General features: G+C 54.1%; 2 protein-coding genes across 4 annotated transcripts in view; one reads left to right on the top strand and one right to left on the bottom strand.

Moving 5' to 3' along the window:
* The window catches only part of DRAXIN (dorsal inhibitory axon guidance protein), a 28,178-nt gene extending 22,837 nt beyond the window's left edge, over nt 1–5,341 (bottom strand). The window contains 1 exon segment of the mRNA NM_001195012.1: nt 5,266–5,341. The gene's annotated coding sequence lies outside the window, so the exon portion shown is untranslated.
* A 198-nt stretch (nt 5,342–5,539) lies between these two features.
* MAD2L2 (mitotic arrest deficient 2 like 2) lies at nt 5,540–18,006 on the top strand. 3 transcript variants are annotated; one of them, XM_059875299.1, is made up of 9 exons: nt 5,540–5,647; nt 12,996–13,047; nt 13,145–13,263; nt 14,860–14,931; nt 15,513–15,613; nt 16,394–16,488; nt 16,803–16,876; nt 17,333–17,425; nt 17,648–18,006. In XM_059875299.1, the coding sequence occupies exons 2-9, from the start codon at nt 13,008–13,010 to the stop codon at nt 17,687–17,689; spliced, it is 636 nt and encodes a 211-aa protein (XP_059731282.1). In that variant the 5' UTR covers nt 5,540–5,647; nt 12,996–13,007; the 3' UTR covers nt 17,690–18,006.
* The last annotated feature ends 13 nt before the right edge of the window (nt 18,007–18,019 follow it).

Consider the following 18,019-nt stretch of genomic DNA (forward strand, 5'->3'; position numbering starts at 1 on the left):
GGTGTTGGGGGTGAGACTTGAAACAGCTGCCTTGGGTGGAGGGTGCTTGTTGGCAGGTTGACCCTGACAGTCCTGAGCTAGTCCCTATCCATCTATCCTGCCTCTCTGAGGCTCTGCACCCTTAAAGTGACACCTGTTCAACAGGAAGGGGCCTCTCAGCCCCTCCCCAGGCTTCAGAACAGCCAGACCCCACCCATCCTGCACAGGTCTGCCAACCCGGCTTCACACAGAGAATTCTGCTTCTTGACCATGCAGCACCAGGATGGAGAGTGACATCAGGTAGTCAGCACTTGCTGATCCCCTCTGGGTGCAGAGCCTGGGTGCCATGCAAGGGAAGATGCTCCAGTCTGAACACCTGGTCCCTGCTTCTGGAAACTGCCAGTAAACTCTGGGACAGAAACCCTGCCCTGGGGAGCTCTCATGGTTAACAGGGAAGGTCTAGGTCTCACCTTGGAGGACTCTTAAGACTGATGAGAAACAGCTGCTGTCCTCAGGGAGCTCTTGTTTGAGTAAGAAAAGCAGCCTCCATCCCAGGAAGCCTCCAGTCTAATGGGGGAGATCTGACTGCTTCCCTTAAGGATTTCCCAGTCTGCAAGGGGATCCACAACTCTGGCCTCAGATGTTCCCAGGACATGGGGAAAACTTTGCTGGAGGGAGCTTCTAATCTGTGGGTAAAAACACAGTCTTTGCCATCTAGAGGTCTCCACTCTGACCCGGCAGGGAGGCCGCAGGCCCAGTGACAGAGGGAGGCACAGATATAATTATTACTGATTCAAACACACACACGTCAATCCAAACCCATTTTCTGAGCCACGGGAGAGCCCCCTGAATAGACCGAAAAGAGCTATGTGACCCCGGTCGAATCATTTAACCCCTCTGAGCCTCAGTTTCCTCTCCTATAAAATGCTGGAGGTTTCGAGAATGAAGGGAGGTAAAGATATACAGTGAGTGGTACCCAGTAAGGCTGCAATAAACAGTAGCTGCTGTTATTATGAGGAGGGGAAGAGCGGGCGTGGGGCTTGGGGGTGGGTTCCTGGAAGTGTTCGTGCATCTGTGCCTGCATGTGCAGGGGGTGGACACAGGTAGCCCCGTCCTCAGTCCTCAGTGGGGTGATTGATGGCTTCGGTGGGGCGGGTCAGCACAGGCCCAGGCCTGCCTGGAGGGGACCATTGTCTTGGCAAATGAGGTTTGGCTTCCCCACAGGGGCAGCTCCATCTGCTTTTATTTTTTCCATCAGCAGCCTTGGGAATTCCCACCCTCCCAAGGCCTCACACCTCACAAAAATCTATGTAAGGGTATTATTTTGGGGGGAAGGTGGGTGGAGTCCTACCTCCTGCTACATTACAGGTACTGGCCAGCCCTCCTCCTCCTCTCCTAAGCCATCCCCTTGGTGCCCTCATCCCCCAAATGTTATTATCTTGGTTCCCAGACAATTTTGTTGGACCCATCACTTAATCATCAAGTGATAAAATGCCTGCTGTCAGTTCTGGAAGAGGCCAGTGTGGGGCAGAAAGACACCTGGAGTCAGGCAAGCCTGGCTGTGCATCCTGGCCCCAGCATTTAATAGCTGTGTGACCCTGGGCAAGCCAACTAACCTGTCTGGGCTTCAGTCCCACATCTGAAAAGTCAGTGTTTGGGTATTATTTACAGGGCATCGACTATTCTTCAGACTTAGGGCTTTATGTGTATTATCTAATTTAGCCCCTTGAAGTGGACAATATTTTTCAGGTAATAATGACAGTAACAGTGGATCAACATCGGGACAAAGATTTGAAGGATTTGCTCAAGGTCACACAGTAGAGTGAATGGGAGAGTGGGGATTTGAACTTGTGGCCACCTGACTTCAAAGGCCACATTTTGACCATGTCATCTTATGCTTGCTGCTGCTACTGCTAAGTCGCTTCAGTCGTGTCTGACTCTGTGCGACCTCATAGACGGCAGCCCACCAGGCTCCCCCGTCCCTGGGATTCTCCAGGCAAGAATACTAGAGTGGGTTGCCATTTCCTTCTCCAATGCATCAAAATGAAAAGTGAAAGTGAAGTCACTCAGTCATGTCCGACTCTCAGCGACCCCATGGACTGCAGCCTACGAGGCTCCTCCGTCCATGGGATTCTCCAGGCAAGAGTACTGGAGTGGGGTGCCACTGCCTTCTCCTTACTCAGTAACTAATACCAGTGCCGATGCTGTGACTTTTAGATATGACAAAATGGGGGCCTTAACCCATAGGCTGGCACAGAGGGGGGTCCTAAAAACTTGAGGTTCTGCAATTATGTCATCCCAGCTGCTCTGGATTCTAGTACTTGTGCCCCTACACCCACTCAGGAAGATATCTCAGACAGTCAATGCCAGGCCATGGTGTTGTAGTGGGGGGGGGCGGGTGGCTGCCAAAGCTGGGAACTGGCGTGGGGGCAGGGTCTTTCCTGAGGAGACATGTGCTCCACGGGCCCTCTTGAGAGGAAGGGCTGGGGTTGGACAAACAGAGGGCATGGTGCAGCAAGAGAAGGGAATCTCACCTGAAGGAGCGAGTGGAGTGATGCCCGATGACTCCTCCCCACCCCAGGAACATGCCCAGCTCTTGCTCACCCTAGAATACGGAATCAGGGAGGCCAGGATGCAAAATCTCTCTCTGTCACATTTCTGGCTGAAACAAGTGAAGGTGTGGGCCACACAACTGCTAAGCTAGTCTGCTGAATTCAGGCAGCTGCTTCCCTGTCTGGTCTATTTCCTCTGTTACAATCAGGCACAGAAATCATCCTCAACTTCTGGAGGCACGCAGAGGCCCTGATGCCACAGGGACTTTCCAGGAGAATTGCTCCCTCTCCAACTGCCCCAGCTCTGGTCCTTTGCTCTGGAGCCCACTCTGCCCCTGGCCTGGCCAGCAGGATCCAGTGGAACCCAGGGATAACCTATGGTTTGCAATTTTCATCCCTGTCCCCTTAGCCAAGGATTCCATTCATCAGAACAAATATGGACAGAGCACCTGCTGTGTCTCAGGCACTGGGACCGTAAGTGGAACAAGACCCACCCCGCCCAGGGAAGTGCAGCCCAGGAGAGACAGGGAGGCAAAGGGGAAGCAGGAGGGCTTCCCACAGGATGGGCCATCTGACCTTGGCCTGCAAGGGGAGACATTTCAAATAGAAGGAAGAGTTCAGAGTCCATCAGGGCATGGAGATGACCAGCCTTCTATCATGGCTGAAAACTCTGATGCTGATGGGGGCATGGTGGGAGGCAGGCAAGGTCGTTAATTTAGTGGAAACAAGGAGCCATTGAGGGGTTTAGGGATAGGGAGAGCGGTGGACTGAACGGTGAGGAAGGCAGTGAAAGTGGCAGGAAGGGTGTGCACAGGAGTCTGGACGGTGTACGCGTGGGTGTGTGTGTTCTCAGTCCCATTCTTGCCTCTCTAAAGAGAAAGGCTCTGGCTGCCAGTCCTGGCTGGGGCTGAAAAACCCAGCTAGGAGAATCCAGAACCTGCCAGTCAGGCGATGTTATAAAGTTGCCCGCATTATGCCACTAAGTCCACATCACTGCCTAACTCCTGGAGTCGTGTGCCACCTGTCGTGATGACACAGATGGTCAGAGGGTTTGAGTGATTCCCCAGCAGGTTCAGGGTCCAAAAGACAATCCCCCCAGAGGAAAGGAAGTGGCTTGTAAGTGAGAGACATTGAAAAAGAAACAGAGGGACTTCCCTGGTGGTCCAGTGGCTAAGACTCTGCACTCCCAATGGAGGGGGTTCAGGTTCCATCCCTCGTCAGGGAACTCGGTCCCACATGCTGCAACTACAACCTGGTGCAGCCAAATAAATACATATTTTTAAAAAACAAACAAACAAAAAGAAATGGGTACAAGATGGAGATTTGGAATTGGCAATGAGGCACACGGATGTCTCACAATCAATGACCAGCTATTGACAACATCAACAGCCACATTGATCTCATTTTGAAAGCAGAGGCCCCTTTTATTCTGATTTTTAAGCTCTGATTTTAGGACACGGAGAGAAGAGGAGGGAGAGAAAGAGAGAAGAGAGCTTGGAAGAGTGTGTAGAGGGAGGTGATTGTGATAAGGGAGGGGCCATAGTCAGGTTTCTTTTAAGGGTCTCTAAGCCTTGAATTTTGGATCCATTTCCCCCTTTCTGTGGAGCCTCGTCCCCACCTACCCAGAGACTGTAGAATCACCCATGGCCACCGAGTGCCTGCTGCACAGACATTCCATATGGTAAAAAACCGTTTCCACACACATCCCTGTAGGTGGGTGCTATTATCCCCGAGTTATCAAGGAGACACTGAGGCTCAGAGAAGTACGTTCCTTTGTCCAGGATCTGTCCCTCAGCCTCCGTCTGCCTGACTCCGGAGGGGTACTGAACCAACACTAGGGCGCTTCTTCCATGCCACGAGGCTGGGAGGTGGGCAGCGTGGAAGAGTGCTCTGAGCAAGAGAGCAGACCGAGGCGAGGGCTGAGGGAGCACCCAGAGGAGCAAGGGAGGATTTAGCGGGAAACCCAAGAGGCCTCACGTCTCAAACCTGGTTCCCTCAGGCGCCTGAGACCCCGGTGCGCGGTTGGAGAAAAGCAGGCAGTGGGCCGGGAGAGGGCCTGAACCGGGGCCAGAAGAGCTAGCCCAGAGCCGTCGGGATCACTAGGGCGCGGAACTGGTCCGGGTCAGGATGGGAAGGCGCGGGACCACCCGCAGTGCTGGCCGGGGTGGGGGCGCACCTAGAGCCTCCCTCTCCCTGTACACACTCCAGCCCGGTAGGTAGCCTCGCTAAAAGCCGAGGACACTCCTGCCAGCTCTGCCCGGGGCTCGGGGAGTCTTTCGAGCTTCTTCAAACGACGTCAGACTGGGATCCTCAGCCCGAGAGACCACCCGGAGACTCAGAGACAGAGAGACAAAGAGACAGGATTCCACAGGGAGAAGGCTAGTGCGGAGGAGGAGAGTGGGCGAGAAATGAGTCCGGGAGAGCGAGGCGAGGACGCACGCGAGGCAGTGTCAGAACGTGGAAAAGTCGGTGCCCGGAGGAAGGTGGGCAGACGAGAAGCCCAGGAGCAGAGCCAGGAGCTGAGGGGAGACGCGTCGAGGAGGGGAGGCGGCGGACCCACCGACCGACGTGTCCGAGGGCCGGGAGGACAGGGAAGAAAGCAGCATCCTCACTTCCAGCCTCGGTCCCCAGCGCGCCTGGCTCCTGAGCGCTCCAGGTAGCCCACCTTTGTCCGGGCGCGCAACCAGGTGAGGCAGGAGGGCGGGGCCGGGGGCGGGCCAAGGCCATGCCTTACCTGTCTGACCGGCGGGGCGGGGGCCGAGGGGCTCGGGGCCGAGCGCCTGCGGGAGCCGAGCGCAGCAGAGGGCAGAGTCTCAAGCCAGGACTTCGCGGAGAGGTGCGCGGGCGGCAGGAGGATGTGCCGAGGCTGAGCGGGGCTGGAGGGAAGGGGGAGGGGGACGGGCGGGAGGGAAGGGGGCGGGAACACGGGGAGGGGAGAGGGAGGGGTGGCGGGGAGAGGGCTCCGCTGCCCCCAGCCGAGGGGCAGCCCTGGGCCGAGCCGGGCCCAGCGCGCTCCCGGCCAGCGCGCCCTTGCCAGCTGCGCTCGGCGTTCCGGTCCGGCTCCCCAGAGGCCTAGCCGCCGCCGCCGCCGCGAGGGCGCGGGGCAGACAAAGAAGGTAGACAAAGGCGGGCGCAGCCGGGCGGCCTTGCGGGCACCGGGAGAGGCGGGCCCACTCCTCCCGGTGCAAGAGCCGCCTCGGCGCGGCCTGGAGCGCGTGGGACGGGCGGGGCGCGGGCAGCGGTGGCGCCTCTAGAGCGGCCCGTTCGGGAGCGGGCGACAAAGGGCCGCGGCAGGGGGTCCCTGGCGGACCCCAACAATGGATCGGGGCTGAGCGCTTAGCTGCGGCGAGTCTGGCCGAGCAGGGGCCGGCGGTTCTCCAAAAGGATTATTCCGCCTAGGCTGTCAAATGGGACGGAAGAAACGCCCGGTACGAGGAAGGCGGGACCGCGCACCGCGGGGCTTTTGCAGCTTCGGAAAGTGAGCGGAGTTGGGGGCGAGGTTCTGGGAGGGGTCGCTCTTCCATGTGGGATTCTAGGGGGTCTTTAAAGCTCTATCAGGTGAGACTCGGGCGCACTGACGGCTGCACTAGAGCCCCCTCCCCACTCTCACACCCTGGGAGGGAAGGGGAAAAAGACAGTCCCCCTACCTAACACACACACACACACACACACACACACACACACAGAGTCCGCCTGAGGGAAGGGGAAAAAGACAGTCCCCCTACCTAACACACACACACACACACACACACACACACACACACACACACAGTCCGCTTCTCGCCACGCCCCGTCCAAAATAGGTCTGACGCTCCAAAACCCGGTCCAGGCAGGACAAAGCCAGCGCTCGGGGCTGGCTCATTCATCACTCGCAGAGTGCCGACCCTGGGAGTCCAGGAATGCTATGTATGGGTCCCGCGGCCCCCATAACTCACGGCGGGGTCAGTGGGGCCACCAGCACAGCAAAGATCAAAGAGCGGTGGGGCGGGCCGGGTTTGCGCGAAGCATCAGTCTTGCCTGGCCCCCAGAGCTGTCCCAGCGGCTTCCATTTCGACTGTCTTCTTTCTCCAGAGGGTGGCAAATTATGGCTCAGAGGTTTAAGAGCTCCGCTCTGTAGTCAGGCTAGATGCCTGGTCTCCTTTTCTGATGCCATTCCCCTTCTCCTTCAAGTGGCCTAACCTCTCTGAGCTCACCGCTAGCCCTAACTCTCAGGCATCAAGGATTAAGTGCAACGGCTGTGTAAGGAGATAATGTTCCTCAGGTCCTGGCCCCACAGCATATGATCTAGAAAAATTATCAACTATTGTTATTGTAATAGGAATATTATCAGCCTGTGGGGCTCCAGTATGGATTGGGTTATGAGCTGAGCAGAGACATGATCTGATTTGTTGTTTAGTTGGTAAGTCATATTCTACTCTTTTGTGACCCCATGGACTGTATAGCCTGCCAGGCTCCTCTGTCCATGGGATTTCCCAGGCAAGAATACTGGAGCAGGTTGCCATTTCCTTCTCCAGGGGAATCTTCCTGACCCTGGGATTGAACCCGAATTCAATCTGCATTGGTAGGCGGATTCTTTACCGCTGAGCCACCAAGGAAACCCTGCATGATTTGATTCAGGTTTTAACTAACGGGCTCTGATTCCCAAAGTTAAGAATAGACTGCATTTGGCAAGGACAAAAGCAGGGAGACCAGCTGGAAACTGCGGCAGAAAAGAGGCAGTGGTAGCTTGGGCCTGGGAGGACGACAGTGGGCATGATTCCCCCTGTCCAGGATGAAGCTGTGGCCCAGCATTTACTGAACCAGAAGTGAATTATTGGCTCCTCTGGTTCCAATGCTGTTGTGATGGATATTCATCGGTAGGGTGATCTTTTGGATTCTGTTCTCTGGGGCCTCCCAGAGTGATGCTGTGGAGAAAAGTAGATGTTAGGAGAAGTCTGGAATCCTGTCCCATCCAGGTTTTGGTGACTCTGGGCCTCAGTTTCTCCATGTTTGAATGGCCAAAGTGGAAACAACTCAAATACCCATAGCCTGATGAGTGAATAAACAAAATGTGGTATATGCATGTGGTGGAATATTGACCACAGAAAGGAATGAAGTACCAATACATGCCACAGTCTGGATGAACCTTGAATACAGTATGCTATGTGAAACCAACCAGACATAAAAGGCTGTGTATTGTGTGATTTACATAAAATGTTCAGAATAGGCAAATCCATAGAGACAGAAAGTTTTCTAGGGGATGGTTGCCAGGGGTTGGGAGAAGGCGAGAGTAGGAAAGTGGCTGCCAATATGTGTGTGGGTTTTTCTTTTTGGAGCAAAGAAAATGTTCTAGAATTAGATATTGGCAATGGATGCACAATTTTGTGACTATATTAAAAACCACCGAATTGCATGCTTTAAAAAGGATTCTTTATTGAATTATATTTATTATTTATTTAATTATATCTCAGTAAAGCAGTTATTTTTAAAAATTGGCAGTTGAGCTGGATCAAGGTCTCTTACCCTGTGGTCCAGGATGACTTCAGAGGGCCCGGCAACCCCTAAAATGTGAATAACAGTTAGTGTTTCTGTGCACTTCTGTGGATAAAGTTTCAAAGTTCAAGAAGAAATGATCTGTAAGGTCCCCCTGACCAACAAGGGGGTCAATGACACTAGAAAGTCAGCAGAACCTTGGGGAGGAAATGGCATGGGGGCTCTGCCCTCGTTGATGATATATTGGAGGCTGTCCAGTGTTACTGGGGTAGTAAGACCAGGGCTGTGACCTGAGTCTGAGGCCAGCAGTGGACCCCAGGATCTGGGGCAGCTGTATAGGTCCGGCCTCACATCAGAAGGCCAGATGAGCAGGGAGAGGTGCTGATTTCAGCTGTAGCCCCTTATCTTTAGGCATATTTGGCCATGAGGATGTACGTTCCCCTTCAGGGCATTGGGGGGGGGGTTTCCTGCTGCCCGGGGAAATGGAAATAGAAAGAGGGGCACAGCTATGAATGTTTTGGATGGGGTTTTGAAAGGTGTGATGGCTGGTCCAGAGTGTTTGCTCTAGGGGCTTAGGTGGTGTGTGTGTGTGTCAACCTTAATATCATCATCATCACAGCCATTAATTGGGTATTTACATGCCAGACATTGTATACTTTGTGTCTTTACAAACATTATCACACGTATTCCTTGCTCAACTCTATGCAATTGGTGCTACCACGATCCCATTTTACAGATGAAGACATTGAGATTCATCTGGTTAAGGGGCAGTGGTAGGGAGAGAAGCAGCAGCCTCTCACAGCAGGGTGTGAAGGGCACCGTGGGGAGTGCATTCTGCAGCTGTTGCTTGTTTGTGAAAGCAGCTCTTCTCTGCACACCACCACCTAGAGCCCGCCCACTGAAAAGCAAAGAGGTCTTTGCTCTTCATCCAGACTCAATAAGGACTCATGTCAGGCAAGTGTCAGTGAGTCACTATCCACCATCATTTCATTCCTTCAGATTCTTTCATTCGCTCATTGGACACACATTCATTTAGAACCTGGATCTGGCCAGGCATTGGGGAGGTGCTGAACCCAGAGAATGAATGAGGCTGGGCCTCTGCTCAGGGGGTGTCCCAGCTGGCTGGGTTCCTGAGCATTGCGGTGAATCCCACTGTCAGCACTGTCCACTGGTGACAGTGGGATTGTCACCAGGCTAAACTTGGCTGACTTTCTTGTGGCTCCTCCCGCCTTCCTGTGTCTGGTGTCCTGGGAACCTTAGGCAGGGATGGGATGGATGCTATGTCCTGTGATCATCCTGGGAACAAAAGGAAATATCTTAGGGGTCTGGACACTTCATTTCTTGTTGTTACACCCTGTTCATTCATTGTGTGTTGTTCAGTGAACCCCAGGAATCTTCCTTTGTCTGTGCAGTCTTGGCAAAATTCTTACATCTCATCTTCTCTCAGTTTCAATTTAAATGTCTCTAGGGACTGAGTTTCTTTCTGTTCCTATTGAAGACCCTCAGGAACCTGCTGCAGTTAGCAAATAAGCTCTTTCTCCTCCTAAACATCTACCCTTCCTTCCCAGGTACCCTCCTACATATTGTTGTTATGGTGAAGAATATGCAAATAACTTTGAAAAACAGACTCCCAGCAAATGGGTATTCAAAAATGTAATAAATTAACTCCATAATGTAATCTAGGTCCCATGACCATCCATCATGCTGATGTGATTACGATACGAAAAATCAGATGCCGTGTGGACAGAAGTGACAGATGACTCTCACAGAACTCTCTCATGGTCCCATGCTGATTCAGCCCCCTGCCCCTGCCTATCCCCAGCTTCTTGGCCCCTTTGGAACCCAAGGTCATCAGAGGTTTAGAGAACATCTGTCCAGCCTGTTCATTTCACAAATGAGATGGAGGCCTTTTGGGGGATGGAGTCAGATTAGTTTGATCCCTCCTCATCTGTCTCCTAGCCCCTCGTCCTCTGTTAATCGCTAGCTCTGAATCCAAAGCCCCAAACAGGTATTTTTATCCAGTTTCTAGTTGACAAGGTAGGTACCCCAGGGTCAGACAAAGCTGTTTGGACCTCAGTGTCCTCACTGGAAAAATGTGAGTTTTGGGGTGTTTGTCTACCAAGGTTTCTCTGAAGTTCTTCAGCTGTGTGTGGCAGGAGACCTCTGAGTGGCTTGCACTATGTCTTCTTAGGGCAGGGGGCTGGAGCTTAGGGTCAATGGAAGGAACACTGGCATGAGTCCCCAGGTCACTTGCATTGTGCCTTGGAGGCTACTCCGAAACAGTAACTGGGCTCTGAGCTTCTGCTACCTAGAGCTCCATCCTAAGGGACTTTTCACAAGGAATTGCCCCCTTAAGACTGCCACTTTCTGTTACCAATGAAAATGCTGCATGAGCAACCTCCAGGGAGGGGCAAAGAGGGACACTCATTTCCCCCAGTTTCCCAAGCATCCACAGTGATTAAGTCTCAAGGAGCCAGGGGACACCTGCCTACAAACAAGTGAGCTGCTCAGCTGGCTCCATGTGGAAATGGTCCTCTCCTATGTGATGTGGGCAGGGTCTCCAGATCTTGGGAAGGATTGCTGTGCTGCCAGGCACATCCATTTCTAAATTAAATCCTTCATTCTATTGGGTTAAACATTGCAATTTTATGAAATGCAGACTTTCCCTAAGCAATTAGGGTGGTTGCAATTCCCATACTTTCTTTGGCATCAGCCGCCTGGGAGCTTGTTAAAGGGCCAGTGCCCTATTGTGCACCCCGACTGATCGCATAGGTCTGGGAAGCCCAGGTTCCAAGTGTTTAACGGGCTCCCCGGGGATTTTGATGCAGATTTCCTGGGACTGCTTCTGAGAAATGCTCTGTTGGCATTTTTGGCTTAATGGGCCAGGTTACTTATTCTCTCCCCCATCACCACTGCCATATGAAGTGTGTGAATGCAGGTTTGAAAGCATCTGGGGTGAAAGGGGTGCAGGTTGCTGATACTAAGCAGTAAACAGTAAACTTTCTTGGCTAGATCTGTGTACCAACAGATGGGCATGATTTCTAACAAGCTTTTGTGTCCCTGGAGGTCAGAGACAAGATCCCCAGATTTCTGTCCCTGGTCTGTTGTCTATACTCCACAGCCACTACCCTGACCTTAGTTTTTCCACCTGTAAAATAAAGGAGTTGAAAATAAGTTGAAGCCCTGGAGTTAGAATAGAAGTCAGAACTGGGTTTGTATTCCAGCTGTGTGATTTGGGCAAATTAGGAAACATCTCTGAGTCAGTTTTACCATCTATGAAGTAGGACTGTAAAATGGAGGCTTGGCTGTTATTGTTAATGAAAAAATTAAAGAAATCAATACTTGAAACATAGTGGGTGTTCATGTTAGGAATTATTTTTAATATTAATATTATTTCTCAGGATCCTCTCAGCCCTTCCAGAGTCCATGCCTCTGGGGAACATTCGGGCTATAAAGTGAAGTGGCAGAAGACATCTGTGTCCACACCCTCCGCCAGTAGCTGTGTAACTCGGGCAGGTTACTTCACCCCTCTGACCCTTGTTTGGCTCATCTGTAAAACGGGGACAATAATAGCAACTGTTGCAGTGGAATTGTTTTGAGAATTTAGTGAGCTGGTTCACGGACACACTTAGCTCAGTCTCTGGCACTTGGCTTGTTCTTGTGCTTTGTGTACATGCTCAGTCGTGCTCGACTCTTTGAGACCCCATCCCATGGATTGTAGCCTGCCAGGCTCCTCTGTCCATGGGCTTATCCAGGCAAGAACATTGGAGTGAGTTGCCATTTCCTCCTGCAGTGGATCTTTCTCACCCAGGGATGGAACCCCTGTCTCCTGCGTCTCCAGCACAGGCAGGCGGATTCTTTACCGCTGAGCCACCTGGGAAACGGCTCTATAAATGTCAGCTGTTGTTACGATGCATATCCCGGGAGGTTTTTTCTTCTTGGGAGGTAAAGACTGGCTGCATTTAGGCTCCAGATGACGGTGGGAACGGGGACGTCCCAGGTGCTCGCCGGCCCTCCCCTATCCCCGCCCCGGAGCCGGCGGATTCACTTTCGGTTGGGCAGCTGAGATTCCGGGGATGGTGACTTTGGAGCTAGCGGTAGATGTCGCTGTCCGGAGTGCCCGTCTGTGACCTACAGTGGCTCTCACCAGCAACACCTACCCGCCCTCGTGCTTTACGTCCTAAAGCGAGAGAAATGCCCTGAGGAGGAAAATATGTTGCGATCCGAAGTGGAGACCAAAGTTGTGTGGTTTTTTTTTGCGCTCACCTTTAATTGAAAGGAAGCGGCGTGGCGCAGCCTCAGCAGACTTGGGATCATTTTGGCGCCCGGACAGGGCCCACCCCTGTGACAGCCCCTCCCTCCCGCACCCGTGGTTGGCTGAGCGGGGAGTGGGCGTGGCTGGAAGCCGGCCTTAGGACCCGGCGGAGCGCCGCGGACGTCACGGAGCGGCGCCCTGGCCGCGGGTTGAGCGGGAGGCGCGCGGAATTAACCCGATCGGTGGTCTCCCTCGCTGGGGGCCGGGCCCCTAGCCGGGAATCGAGGCCGGAGCCGGTACGGGGAGAGAGGGGAGGGGCGGGATTCTCGCAGGGGAGGAATCTAGCCTCGCAGAGGGTGAAGTCCTAATTCCAGCCTAGTTTCGCTTTCCGCGTGTCCAGTTCTACGTTCCCGGCCCTGCGCATCCAGTTGTTCCCTCTGAGGCCGCTGCCGTGCCCTTTTATGCGGGCACAACTCTGGCCTTTCCTAGCGCCACAAGACTGCAGGCCGAAGCGGCCAGTGCACAGAGGCTGATCGCAGGCGTTAGGCTGCCTCCCAGCTCTAACACCTGCGTGGGGCGGGGGTGGTGGGGGGCGCTTTCCCAGCTGCTCTGGTTCTATGAGAAGGGACGGGCAGCCCTACCGGGTTTCACTCCCAGGTCGAGGGGAGGGGTAGTGGGAGTGGGCGGGCCCTGCGGCTGCCTGGGCCTCTGGAACTAGCTCCTGCCCCACCCCCCAGGTGTCTGGAAGGATGACCACGCTCACGCGACAGGACCTCAACTTTGGTCAAGGTAGGGAGGCTGGACCTGGGGCAGGGGGCGAGGGAGGGCCAGGGCTAGCGGGCTCCCCCGCCCTCCACGAGCGCACCGGGTTCTGTCCCCCTCTCAGTGGTGGCCGATGTGCTCTGCGAGTTCCTGGAGGTGGCGGTGCACCTGATCCTCTACGTGCGTGAGGTCTACCCGGTGGGCATCTTCCAGAAGCGTAAGAAGTACAACGTGCCTGTCCAGGTGAGCCCCCACAGCCAGGTTGGGTGCACTGGGTCACCGCCGAATCACAGAGCGGATGGAGAGGGGATTTTTAACTCTTCCACCTTCAGGCTCAGCGCCCTCATTCCTCAGCGGCCTGACCTTGCCTTCTAGTTCACAGAAGCAGCTAATAGCTCCACAACCTCCCATCCCTCACTGCCATGGCATCTCCTTCCCTCCTCTCTGAACTGGGAATTGCCCTTGCCAGAAGTTAGGGACCAGCTCCTCTGATTAGAGTCCCCCTGCCCCGCCATCTTTGATTTTTAAAGGTCTCCTGAAGCTGATGAATGGTTAGTTTGGAGGGGATTCCTATAAACTCAGGCACCTTCTCTCTCCTCTCGTTTACCCTAATTGTAACAGTTTGTTTTAGGTTAAAAGGCACAGGAAGCAGTAAATACATGTGACTATATCATCAGCCTCTAGAAGTTCTTGCCCCTTAGAAAGCACTCAGTAAATATTAGAACAAATGACTGAACACTCTGAGACGGCAATGGCACCCAACTCCAGTACTTTTGCCTAGAAAATCCCACGGACGGAGGAGCCTGGTAGGCTGCAGTCCATGGGGTCGCTAGAGTCGGACACAACTGAGCGACTTCACTTTCACTTTTCACTTTCATGCATTGAAGAGGGAAATGGCAACCCACTCCAGTGTTCTTGCCTGGAGAATCCCAGGGACGGGGAAGCCTGGTGGGCTGCCGTCTATGGGGTCGCACAGAGTCGGACACGACTGAAGCGACTTAGCAGCAGCAGTAGCAGTGACTGAACACTGGAAGGTGGTGGAAGCTTAAAAGATATGGGTGGGGGTGGGGAACAAAAAACAACAAAAAGATATATAGGGAGAATGAAAAACAAGAATCAGCACTGACTGAGTACCCACTGCGTAGCATGCTTCCCTGGTGGCTCAGTGGTAAAGAATCCACCTGCCAATGCAGGAGATCGGGGTTCAATCCCTGGGTCCAGAAAATCCCCGGAGAAGGAAATGGGAACCCACTCCAATATTCTTGCTTGGAGAAGTGCATGGATAGAGGATCCTGGTGGGCTCCAGCCCATGGGGTTGCAAGAGTCAGACCCAACTTAACAACTAAACAACACTGTATACTAGGTACTTGTCTCACTTAATCCTCCCTTTTTCTTTTTAAATGAGATCTTCCACAGATGAAGTAAGCAAAGAGGAGTTAAGCCTGAGGCCACTCAGGTCCTTAGTTCCAGATTCTTAATGTTTGAAATGGATTAAATTCCTGAATCCCTTCTCTGGAAAAATGCCCGTATACCCAAACCTCCACAATTTAGAGACATCTTAGACTCTGGAGGAGCTCAGTGGCCTCGCATTAGGAACTCCTAATGCTGTATTAAATGCTGATGTTGGGACTGAATTCTTAGGATCTTCTAACTTCTTCCCCTCTGTGGATAGTTCAGTTCTTAGCCTCATGCTGGGTAGTCTGTTTCTTAGCGGGGAGCCCTAGGGAAGAGCTGGGCCTTTCTCCAAAGGCAGGCAGGGCCTTGGGCAGCTGGAGAGGGTGTCAGGGGTCCCCCCATCAGTGCTGCAACCTCACCAGCCATCGTGGGGGTTGTGTGTAGATGTCCTGTCACCCGGAGCTGAACCAGTATATCCAGGACACACTGCACTGCGTCAAGCCACTCCTGGAGAAGGTGAGAACACCAGGCCCCCAGCCTACCCTGCCTCCAGTGCCCCTCCATGCTCCAGGATGGGGCAATGCTGGGACACTTTCGGGTCCATATGACTAATAACACCCAGAAGCCTATTCCCTGCTCTCTGGAGACCACCCTTGCCCAGGGGCAGGCCCCAGGGCATGTGGGTATGTTCAAGGCATGCTGGGCCTGGAGCCTTGGTTCCTGGAATTCGCTGAGTGGGACCTGCCTTGAGGGTTTTGGGTCGTTCTCCCAAGTTCCTTTCTCTCCCTCTGCCCCAAGTTCTGTCTGGGCTTGGCCCTTCAGGGATTCCTCCCTCTATCTGTTCTGCTCCCTGAGACATCCTAGCATCACAATGGGACCCAGCATCCTTTCCTCTCCGTGGGTACCACTGGGGTGCCTGCTCAACTTCTCAAACCTCTTTCTGGGATCCCAGGGACTCTGGGCCTGGAAGCTGAGCAGGACTGAGAGTGTCTTTCCCAACCTTCCCTGGGCAGGGAGCAGGTGGCAGGGAGTGGAGTGGGCGGGGGAAAGGGGAGGCAGGGACCCAGCTCTGGAGGAGGGGGTTCTTGTCCTTGCAGAATGACGTGGAGAAAGTGGTGGTAGTAATTTTGGACAAGGAGCACCGCCCAGTGGAGAAATTCGTCTTTGAAATCACCCAGCCCCCGCTGCTGTCCATCAGGTGCGCTGCCTTGCTCCCCATCCACAGGCTCCCTAGCAATACCCCTACTCTAACCCCTTTAAGGCAACCCCTGAATGCCTTGCTAAAGGCCCGCGAGGACACGTGGTGAGGTGTGCCACCCTAATGAGGCCTGTTAGTGGCCGAGGCACAGCTGGCCACCCAGCAGTCTCTGTGGACGTCACACAGGTTACACAGAAATCCCTCCTGTATCACACCTGGAAAATCACGGCATTGGCAAATGGCTGGTCCCAACCTCATTTTATAGATGCAGAAATCAATCAACTGTGTCCTGGTTCTCAGATGATCTTGACCTGGTCACCCAGAGCCAGGACACAGACCCAGTTTCCTGACTTCCCAGTCAAGCATCCAGTCCATAGTCAACTAGAAGTTGACCTTGGGTGGCTGTGTTGGGCTGGTCAGCTGCCAGCTTCCTGTGGTAAGGTCAGGGCACTAGAATCTGTCCCTACTTGCTGTGTGGCCTCAAGCAAGCCCTGTCCCTTCCTGGCCTGGTGTCCTGGTTCTTAGACTGGGTTGCACATTAGAACCACCTACTAGGGTTCCTTATGCTCACCACCAACCGGTTCTGACTTAATTAGCCTGGGATGGGACAAGGCTTTGGTTTTAAACTCCCCAGAGGATTTTAACCATGTGGAATCAAGTAGGCAGGCCCTCAGAAGCGCCAGGCCCTCTACCCCCAGGGCTGCTTCCAGGGTTGATTGCCTGCCAGAGGGAGGGGGGATGCCCATGTGCTGGGAGAACCTCCTCCTCTCTCCTTCCCAGCTCCGACTCCCTGCTGTCTCACGTGGAACAGCTGCTCCGAGCCTTCATCCTGAAGATCAGTGTGTGTGATGCTGTTCTGGACCACAACCCCCCAGGTGTGCTCGTCCCCACCCCTTCCCTGGGCATTTCCATGGCTCCGTGTTGGCCTGTGTCCTTGGGTCCCTGCTTGGCTGCACCAAGCCTCCTCTCTTCCTTCCTGCCTTGTAGAACCCCTCTTAAGAACCCTCCTACTTGAGGAGGCCTCCCTGATTGACTCCACCTGGGGTTAAGTCTCCCTGTTGAGTGTCTTGTCTGAGCACTGGGTTCACACTCTGTGGGGCTGCCGTGCCAGTTAGGCTGTGTGGGAAAAGGCTGTGTCCAGTGGCAGGCATGGGGTGGCCAAGGCTTGACCGAACTCTGGCCTTTTTAGGCTGTACCTTCACTGTCTTAGTGCACACGAGAGAAGCCGCCACTCGCAACATGGAGAAGATCCAGGTCATCAAGGTGAGAGATGGGACTGGTGTAGGATGGTGGGCAGGAGACAGTCGGGAGGCGCTGAGAATCAGAGTTCTGTGTGAGAAGGGGTGTTGCCTTGGCCGGGTACTCATCACACTGCTTATGGCAGCGCCCGGCATCAGTAGCTCTCCTGCATCAGCTCTGTGGTCACCACCTTGTCAGCGCCCCACCTGGGCACTCAGTGCTGAGAGGAGGGGAGCCTTGATCCAGTTTCCAAACTGGTGTTTGGGGCATGTTGAGTCACTGGGGCTCCCAGGCCAGCTCAGATCTACAGACTAGGCCTTTCTGGTGGGGGAACCTGGGACTCTGCACCACAGCAATTCTCTGGTGGCTCTGATGCTTCCTGATGTCTGAGGATGCCAGTTCTGGAAGGGGAGTGGGGAGCAAAGTGAAGATGGGCAATGAGCCAGCCCCCTGCTACCCTTCCCTTGGTTCCCTCCCCAGGACTTCCCCTGGATCCTGGCAGACGAGCAGGATGTCCACATGCACGACCCCCGACTGATACCTCTAAAGACCATGACATCAGACATCTTAAAGGTGAGCCGCTTGGGGCCCCTGTGCTGAGGCCTCACCAGATGGCTTGTGGACAAAGGCTCAGGGGAAACGACAGGGCATGCCTGGCATAAGGCTCCCAATCCTTTCTTCTCTTAACCCCTGGCAGTGGCCACACAGCCCCACCCTGGGCAGAGACCCCCTGGGTTCCCCAAAGGAGGTGCCCTGGTTGTCTGTCTGACTATGGTGTCTATTCCTGTCTATCAGATGCAGCTCTACGTAGAAGAGCGGGCGCATAAAAGCAGCTGAGGGTGCACCTGCCCTCCCCAGTACCCCCCAGGAAAGCCACGACTGTCGGACTTTGGGGGCCCAGCCTTGGGCCGTGCTGCAGGGCCACCCTGATTCCAAGTGCTCTTATTGTCTCTGTGTATGGACCACCCCTGCCTCCAGCCCTGGGCTGCTCAGGCCTGGTTGCCTTCGTGGAGGAATCGCTCCCTTCTCCGCCAGGAGGGCAGGGAAGAATGCTGGGACCTCAGTTTCTCAGCCTTCTGGGATTTGGCCGGCCAATGCTGTCTGTCTCAAACACTGTGCTGTGAGTTGTTTCAATAAAGCGCTCCCAGGGCTGAGCCACACTGTCAC

Source organism: Bos taurus, chromosome 16 (assembly GCF_002263795.3).
Source record: "Bos taurus isolate L1 Dominette 01449 registration number 42190680 breed Hereford chromosome 16, ARS-UCD2.0, whole genome shotgun sequence".
NCBI lineage: Eukaryota > Metazoa > Chordata > Mammalia > Artiodactyla > Bovidae > Bos > Bos taurus.

Coding starts and splice junctions, on each gene's coding strand:
- MAD2L2 (XM_059875299.1), top strand. CDS start 13,008: ATGACCACGCTCACGCGACAGGACCTCAACTTTGGTCAAG. Junction 14,932..15,512: donor TCAAGCCACTCCTGGAGAAG/GTGAGAACACCA, acceptor TTGTCCTTGCAG/AATGACGTGGAGAAAGTGGT. Junction 15,614..16,393: donor CCCCCGCTGCTGTCCATCAG/GTGCGCTGCCTT, acceptor TCTCCTTCCCAG/CTCCGACTCCCTGCTGTCTC.